Below are 9207 nucleotides of genomic sequence, written 5' to 3'. Positions count from 1 at the left end.
ATATCTTCTGTATCCCTGAACTCCAGTTTCTAATTAGATTCAGAGTCTTTCCCTTTTCCTGCAGGCTGGTGCCTCTGCTTTTCCTTGCCACCCTCAAACTACTTGAACAACACAATCACCTTCAGATGCCTTTCTGGTCCTGTGATCTCTCAGAATTCCCTCCCTACAGTGCTTTCTCAAGGCGCTCATGAGACTACAGTGCCGTATTTGCAATCAGACACTGTCTTTGTAACTTTTAAAGGTGGTTTGGTTTTGATTTGAAGTTTTTGTTTGTTTGTTTTGTTTTGTTTTGTTTTTCCAGCAGAACGATGAGATGTGCTCCCACAGTCCGTGGTCTTTCTATGTTTTCATTAAAAATGTAAACACACCTTGCTGCTATGAAGGGCAGCAATAGTTCAGCAAGGCAGAGTCGAACCTGCCATGTTTTTGGGGATATTTAGACCACACTCCAGGTACAGCCCAGGAAACCTGAAGGGGAGAGAGGGACTGCTCCTGTTTGTTCTCATTTAACAGTTCCTGGGATCCTTATGGACTACAGTGGTGATGTCCCTGCTCTCAGGTGTTCTTCAGGTGATGCAGAGTTTTGTCCCGTTCATCACCAGGTCCTGCCCCAGCTCAGACAGAGGCACAGGGAAGTGGTTTTGCTGTGCCATGGGCTCTTCAAACAAGTACCTGAAGAGCTAGAACCATTTCAGCCAGGTCTGTCAGGTTTCTACCAGAGTCCACTGGCAGCACTGGGCCAGAGTTGCCCCTGTGCCAGCTGAAACAGCTACGGGGCAGTGGGAACATGGGCATGGCCGTGCAGGTGTGGGCTCCTGCAGGGTTGGCTTGAGGACTGAACCCCCCTGGGCTGAAACTCATCACCTTCCCCCATAGACATTTCCCATCCCAGAGCCCCTGGAGCCCGATGTGAGTTGCGAGGGTTGCCAGAGGCTGTGTCATGGCTTCAGCCCACAACACAACAGAGCAGAAGGCTGGAGACATCCCACGGCAGGGGTGAGTGCTCACCCTGCTTCCACCTGTCCTTCACGTCCTCCTGCTCTCCCTGTAGATGAGTTCTGAATCCCTGCAGGGGGGAAATCTCAGCAGCCCCACCTCATTCCTTCTCTTGGGGTTTTCCAGTACTTACAACACACAGGTGGCCCTCTGCCTGGGTTTCTTGCTTATTTACCTGGTGACTCTGCTGGGGAACCTGCTCATAATGAACCTCGTCTGGCTGGATGCTCACCTGCACTCCCCCATGTATTACTTCCTGGGCCACCTCTCCTTCCTGGATATCTGCTACTCCTCTGTCACACTCCCTAAGATCCTCAAGGATTCCTTCTCATCACAGAAGACCATTTCCTTTGCGGGCTGCATCACACAGATCTATTTCTTCCTTAGCTTTGGAGGCTCTGAGTGTGTGCTCCTGGCTGCCATGGCCTACGATCGGTACCTGGCCATCTGCCACCCCCTTCACTATGCAGTGCTCATGAGCAAGAAGATTTGCCACTGTTTAGTGGCTGTTTCATGGCTGAGTGGCTCCTTCTCATCTCTGATACAGGCCTTTCTCACAGCCCACCTACACTTCTGTGGGTCCAAAGTGATCAATCACTTGTTCTGTGAGATACCCTTCTTGCTGAATGTGTCCTGCAGCCCTAATGCTCGCTTCAACAAGGCTGTCCTGTATGCTTTGGCTGGGACTATTGCCATGGGCTCTTTCCTCCTTACTCTCGTGTCGTATGTTCACATCCTCTGGGCTGTCCTCCAGAAGGGAGCAGGGGGGCAGAAGGCCTTTGCCACCTGCACCTCCCACCTGACTGTCGTGTTCCTGTTCTTTGGTGCTGGGGCCATTGCCTATCTGCTGCCCCACTCCAGCACCTCCAAGGAGATGGGCAAGGTCCTCGCCCTGCAGTACGCCGTCATAACCCCCATGTTGAATCCCATCATTTACAGCTTGAGAAATAATGAAGTGCAGGGGGCCATCAGAAAAGCCCTGCACAGAGCGTTGTCACAGAGATCCACCAAGGACACAGGCAGGGCTGCAGAACAGCCTCTGCCTTCACCATGCATGGAGCTTGGCTGTTGATGACCCAAGATGATGGGGGACAGTGGGGCTCTCTTGGACCAGTGGCAAGCAGAAGGGTGACCTCTGGAGATGTGAATAGACCAGGAGGGGATTCCATAAAACCATTAGGTCTTGGTCACAGTTCTTCCAAAAAAAACAATTCTGTGAACTTTTTTCCTAAGAAATAGGTATTGTCCAGGTCGAGAAGCAGTACTGAACCTCCACAAAATGCCTTTGTTGTGACGGTGTCCTTGGTCATCCTTGTTGTTGTTGTTTGTTTGATTGTTTGTTTGCTTTGTTTTGTTTGTTTGTTTTTTAATCATTTATCTGCACTGAGGTTTTGTCAGGCTTCCTGGAAAGAGCTTTTATTCCTAAGCAAAGCTCTTTCTGAGGTGAAACACTGCAAAGTGCAGCAGTAATGCCCTGCTGTAAGCATCTCCTGCTAAGTGGTGGATAATCTTGTCTGGGCTGGACTTGCAGACACTGCAGAGCCGGATGTCTTTCTCTTAATGCAATAAAATATGTATAAGTAGGAAAACCATTGTCAGGGGATTGATCTTTGTAGTTTCAGGAATCAAAGCCAATCCTAGGAACAGACATCTGCTTCCGCATGCAAAATGGTGGTGACAAGGCAGGAGTGTAGGTGGCACCTGAACATGCCTGGGAGAGCAGATTATTCTGGTTCATGATGTGCTTTCAGGAAGAGTGCACAGGGCTCTTGGCACCACACAGAGCTGAGAAGGCGTTGCCTGGTGGCCACAAATAAAGGGATGTGGAAGAACACCGTGACCGTATCTCACTGTGTGCAAGAAGATACGCCTACAGGCACAGTGAAACATCCTCACATCCTTCTTGGACCTCAGCCGAATGCTGGGCTGTGATTTCTTTGCAAGCTTCTGTAAGGCTCCTATTTAGCAGAAATTATGGGAAAAAATGGTTTCCTGTGATTGGAAGCAACCCCTCCTCTGGTGGAACCAAGAGTTTCCCAGTCAGAACCCAGTGTGCTTTATCCAGCTTAGGCAAGGATGTGACACACCCTCCCAGAGCACACCATCAAGGGAGAGCTAATTTGGGAATCCAGTTTGCAGGACAGATACAAAATTGGCTGCTCCTTTGCCAATAAAAGGGGAATTGCATATTCCTTCTCACCCATGGTCCCCAGGACATGTGAGCCAGATATCCACTCCTTGCTACTGATGCTGAAACCCAGGAGGGTTCATTTTCACAATTATTCCTGCCAGTTACAGCTATTCTCATATTTGGCCAAGTATGCATCTCTTGAGGTGACAGACAGGGAAAAGATGATGAAGAACCCATGGGGCAGGGAAGGGTCATGCACCACAAGTCCTAAGTGTGCTCTATGTTTGGCCAATGTCTGCTACAAAAGATAAAATAAATATATTTCCCTTTTATCATACTTATTTATTTGGGAAAAATCTGTGCTTTCTCTGTAACAATGGTCTCCAAAGTGGAGTGTGTGCACTCCAGGGGTGTGCAAGACAATGCATTGGGGTAAAGGAAGAAAATATTTTTGTACGACTAATAAATAAAATATTTTAATACTGTTTTAAAACATCATCTTTATCTCATCCTTTCTTAATTTCCATTTTTTAATATATTCTATAATGTACAGTAGTATTACATGTATGTAATTTGTAAATAACTATATTTATATTGGAGGTATGTGCTCAAAAGCTTTTTAGTGCGAGGGGTGTATGATTAAAAAAGTGTGGAGATCACTGCTCTAGAACAATGCATCTGAGCAAAAATAGTCTGGGGGAGTGGAGATTTACCCACAGCAAAGGAAGATTTAGGGATGTAGTCAGGATGACATATGCAAACCAGACAAGTTGAAGCCCATGGGACTAGGTGGGATGCACCCAAAGGTGCCGAAGGTGCCTTTTGGGGCTCTGCATGACTCTGCAGAGCTTCCTGCTTTGGTCCCGCAGACACTGTCAGTGGCAGGGAATTCCTCCCCACTTCTCCCTGCCCCTGGCCGCAGAGCTGAGCGTATCGCCCTGTGCCCGGCAGGAACACACTGTTCGGGTGCAGGCAAAAACAAACACAGTGCCAGCTGAGGCCACGGCTGCCGATGTTATCTGTGCAATGTCTTCAGCCGTCATGCGTGTGGCCAGAGACAGGTTTGCTTGCTGCCTCTGAGGAGCTGTGCAAGCATAAAAGCTTGGAGGTCCCCATGGAGCACAACGTCCTCACAGGTGTGCTGCATGGCTGCCAGGTTGTGCTTGGAAAGAGGCCAGCTCTGAAGATGAAGGTCATGTTCCTGCTCTTGGAGCTGATGCTTCTGTCAGTGCTGCAGGCCCAGGCAAAAATCCCTCAGAAGGAATATTTTGATGCAGAGAAGGTAATGACATTGGAGGGAATTTTCTCATGGTGGAAGATGGGGAAGCTGCCTTGATTGGATACAGCCTTCGTAAGGGAGCAGAGATCAGACAAAGCCCACCTGCACATTTCTGTGAGGACCCCAGCTCCTGCTGGGAGTCAGAGTCCCTCAGGCTTTCTGGCATTTACAATCATAACATCTGGGTGCTTAAGCACCCTCATGGGGCAGTCAGATGGCTAGTGAGTATTACTGAGTACCTGGGTTTGTCCTAGTGGATTTTGCATCTGGTTAGCTCTTTATGGCAGACCACTGCTCTGCATTGCAGAAGAAATGCTTTTCTACCCCATCAGCAGCCTAAGCTGAGGAGGCTTTAGGGGCTTCCTGCTCTATCCCTGAACCTCCCGTTGTTTTTTGTATTAATGAGTGTAGAGCTATTCTCTCTAGCTTGCTGGGAAGTGGCATACCATTGCCATAGCTTCCCACTCCAGCTGGATTGAGGACTTCAAGAGAAATGCGAAGATGGCTGTGAGCACTGTAAAACCACAACAGAATGGTGAAATAATCATAACAACTTTAATTTCTGGGTAAGCTGCACTGCAAAATCTCATTTGCTATGGCTTTCACCATGGGCTCCTTTCCTTTTTGCTCTGAAAAAGCCTCTCAGTTAGCTCTTGAGTTCTTAAAAAAACATAGGAAGAACTGCATAGGTCCCCTGGGGGAGGTCATTGCTTCCTGATGTGCTAACACGTGTGCTGTTTGCGTGCATGGAGCAGAGTTTCCAAGAGCTGGCCTCCATCCTCCAACCTTGAACAGTGATTAACTAAAAGTAGAAAAATACAGTGGACATGGAAACATCTGCCATGTGGCTGGAGACTACAGAAGTGAGACTAGAGGGGCTACTGTGTTATGTGCCCACACAGGAGATGTCCAACATCTGCTCCTGCTGCTGACTCAGACTTAAAGTACAGCCTAGTCTTGCAAAAATGGAGCAAGGAACTGTGCAAGTAAACCCTCTGGCCTGGTGGGGGAGATTTGCTCCTTCTAGCTGCAGGTGGAGCCAAAGAATCAGTGTATCCATGGGTGTTTGTAAAGCACCTCTAAGTGAACAGTGAGAGCAAAGATTTAGGATTATTGTCTTTGCTCCACTACCAGGCTGTGTAGGGGATTGGAGAAGTGTCACTAAATCAAAGAAAATTTAAACATTTTTCTATATAATCTATCTTTACCAGTGCAAGATTGTCTTCACTTGTCATTCTGTGTGCCTAAAAAGAGAGGCCAAATTCAGCCAAGCTTCTTCCCAGTGGAGAAGAATGATGTGGCTTCACATGCTTTAAAATTAATTTCTTCTTTTCTTTAGCACTAACTAGAGGGTGCCACACAGCCCACATTACCTCTTCAGTCAGCCCCAAAAAAATCAGATTGATGAACCTCTTCCTCCTAGAAAGGAGTCCAGTCTTGGTTGGATGATGAGGGATGAAAATCATAACATTTTCTTGACAGCTTCTGCCCAGCCACCCCTGACATTGTTAGGTGTGCCTTGTCTCTGAGTGGAATTGTCTCAGCTCAAGCCCCAGCTGCATCTTCCTGCCTCTCCCTGCAGCTACTTGGGCTAGAGCAACCAAATGACCTCTTGAGCCACTTTTTGAGGAGACCAAAGGAAATGTGGTGGAGCTGCTCCAGCTAAAGGGGCACTGGGAAAGCCGAGGGGGTTGCATGCCATAAGCCAGAGTCTGATGGTCTTTGCTTGCTCCCCAGCCCTGAAGGATGTGAGCAGAGGATGATGGTCCTAAAAAAAAATGATCAACCTAGTCAACACACAAACTCCTGTAAGTACCAGGGGAGCACAAGGGCAGAGTTGGGAGATCTGTTCCTGACCCAGCAGCAGGGTTTAAGTCATCCCCAGGACAGGAACCCTCTGTGGCACTGACATCAAGTTGGGCTATTGCCCCGCATGCAGGCAATAATATGTACCACCGCAGAGCAGACCAGCAGGAGCTAGGGATTCCCTGTCACAAAGCATAGGATGATGCTGGCATAGACCCCGTAGCCAAGGGAGGTCCCTTAATGGAGATGCTGTGATGCCTTCCCCTCTCCCCAGGCAAGCCCAGCCCTCACTGTGGGCTGGTGCCACTCAGCAGACCCCCAGCACACCTCTGCCACGCAGCCTGGCCCTGATCCCATGCCTAGCTCACCTGTCACCACCAAGCCACGGAGCTGCTGTGGCCTGGCGGTGGTTCTGGGAGATGCCCCGATCCCAGAGTGATGGCAAAGGTCCCTGGGCTGTCTGCACCAGGCCTCCTGGGTGACCTGTGAACACCTCCATCTCCCCTGTCCCAGAGCCCAGCCCCGCACACCTCCAGCTCGCCAGCATTCTCCACTGATCATGCTAGGGTTGGGATTTAAGGGTCCTTTTTCTGTACCATACAATGGAGCCACATTACCAGGTGTCCCAGAAGAGATTAATCTGGGGAGAGGTTGTTCAGGAGCATCCTCAGAGAGGGCCCTAACCTCCTTCCAGCAAGAGATTGGGTGTAGTGCTGGGGGGCCCCAGACTCTCTCATGGTGCAACGTAGTACCACAAGGGCCCACTGGAGGGGTGAGAGCTTGCAGGATTGGATGTTGAAAGTACTCTTTGTTCTCAGGACTAAATAAATGACTTTCTTCAGGCTTTTCTGGGTTTAGGAGCTCTGATGATGGTCTTGAGGAAAGAAGTGGCACTTCTCACAACCACGGTAAGAACTGTTGACTCTTGGTGGATGCAGCCCTGGCTGGTCCCGGGGCCACGGGAACACCCTGAGATGGAGACAGCCCGGCTGAGAGCTGGACACCACCACGTCCCACAGCCAGAGAGTGGAACAGGCAGTACTGGGGATGAGGCTGGTGTGATGGGGATCCCATGCTGTGCCAGCAAGCAGGTGCAGGGAGCCTCCCTGGAGGCAGAAAGGGGAGCATGGCAGCAGCTCAGCAAAGCCTGTGGCAGCCGGAGCCATGCAGGCTGGGAGTGGTGCTAGCTTCAGGAACAGGATACGGCAGGGAGTGTATAAGGGGTGTACAAGTGTGCTGGAGAGGGTTACAGCAGAGGGTAGGGGGTGCAGAGGAGGGGTACAGGTGTATAGGGTGGAGAAGCTTGGGTGTGGGAGGCAGAGGGGGTGCAAGATGGGTCTGAGGCAGGCAAGATGTGTGAGAAGCTGCACACAGCCTTGCATGGCAACTTCTGGAACCCTGGCAGCCCTGGGCATGGGGACGCTCAGCCTGTGCCCAATGGGAGGCAATGCCCAGAGCTCACCCCTCCCTATCCCACACCTAATGTGTCCCTCCATGGCTCACAGTCCTCTCCCATCTCCCTGCCTCCTGCAAGGGGGCATGGAGCTCTCTCCTTGCCAGCTCTGTATCCCTCTGCTTTCTCCTGCAGAGGAAGATGTCCCCAGCTGCAGGCTGCTAGATACGGACTACAGCAACCACATCCTCCTCCTCAGTGACCGCGAGTACCAGGGGCGGATCATCTCAGTGCTGTTTCTCTACAGTAAGTCTTGGAGAAAGCAAGAGCTGGGGAGGCAAGGGGTGTATGGGGCAGACCCTTCAGTAAGTGGGATGGGAACTGCAGGAAAGTTTTCACCTGGTCACTCTGGGGATGTCTGGACTGTCTGCTCTGGCACGAACACGGCACCCAGATGTGCCTCTCTATGCCTGGAAGGAGGAGGGTTTGGACAGTTTTGGCCAGGCTGCAGCCACCACTCTGTCCCCTGCAGGTAGGGATGCTGAAGCGAAACCCCACATGTTAAAGAAATTCAGAGACACCATGAGCCAGATGGGGCTTTCTGAGGAGCAGATGATTGTACTGCCCAAGACCGGTAAGAGCAAGAGGCAGACCTGACCCCACATTCTCCCTGCCCAGTGGGGTCCTGTGCACTCGGCTCTTGCACACAGCAGCATTGAAGTGGGGGTGTGGGATGGGGGAAGGTGGCACCTCCCCACAGCTGTTTCACTGCAGACCACTGATAACTATGGCTCACGCAATGCAGAATGGGTCAAGAAGGGTGGTGGTGCCCTGGAATGCTCCATGCACTGAGCTGGGGCAGGTGCAGCCCTTGCAGGCAGTACACAGGGTGTGAGGCAGAAACAATGCGATAAACTGGGGTCTGCAGGAGTTTTACCTTGTGCATCCCTCCATACATCTGCTGAGCAGCTCTCCTGTGTGCCACGTTACTCCTCAGTTTTCTCTGTGGGAAAGGAGGTGGGCCTCATTCCTTGTTTTCTTTCCAGAATAGTGCACCCTGCCATCAGAGTAGGTGACTTAGAGCTCCAACCATTCCATCCTGTTGCTGGGTGAGCCCCAGTGTCCTCCTGCCCACCCACCCTGAGCTGGGAGCACAGCCAGTCCCAGCACAACTATGCACAATCAGCTCAAAACTGACCCCAGCCCAAAAGCTCCTGGGGAAAGACTTAGCACCATATAAAAGCTGGAAAATACAATTTTCTTTTTTTTTTCTTTTTTTTTTTTTTTTAAGCTTTTAGCCAAGTAAATTGTAAGATCTGAAATTCAGCAATAGCAACAGATGTGGCCTCAATCTGAGTTTTGAGAAGCTGGGAACCAGCAGCTGCTTTCAATGGGACAAGCCCTTGGAGCTGGGGCCGCCTCGCTGCTGGGAGTCTGCCTCTCGCAAACAGCAAGCACTGCTCCACAGACTGGGAACAGAACCAGGGCATCACAGGGCAGTTCCAGTCCGGGCAGGAACAGACCTTTGGGGGTCTGCAGTCCAAGCACTTGCCACAACAGGGCCAGCCATGGGGTCAGCCCAGGTTCAGGCTTTCACCGCAC

At 50.7% G+C, this 9207-nt stretch overlaps 1 protein-coding gene across 1 annotated transcript; it reads left to right on the top strand.

Annotated features, from left to right (window-relative positions):
• Positions 1-1051: 1051 nt before the first annotated feature.
• On the top strand, positions 1052-8262 carry LOC137842841 (olfactory receptor 2A25-like). Its single transcript, XM_068657398.1, has 6 exons — positions 1052-1972; positions 2236-2319; positions 4164-4409; positions 4833-4941; positions 7801-7911; positions 8138-8262. Exons 1-6 carry the CDS (start codon positions 1052-1054, stop codon positions 8260-8262), a joined length of 1596 nt encoding a protein of 531 aa, XP_068513499.1.
• Positions 8263-9207: the final 945 nt, after the last annotated feature.

The sequence above is a fragment of the Anas acuta genome, chromosome 20, assembly GCF_963932015.1.
Source record: "Anas acuta chromosome 20, bAnaAcu1.1, whole genome shotgun sequence".
Lineage (NCBI taxonomy): Eukaryota > Metazoa > Chordata > Aves > Anseriformes > Anatidae > Anas > Anas acuta.
The sequence above is the reverse complement of the archived record's forward strand: the minus strand, read 5'-3'. Positions and strand labels throughout refer to the sequence as shown.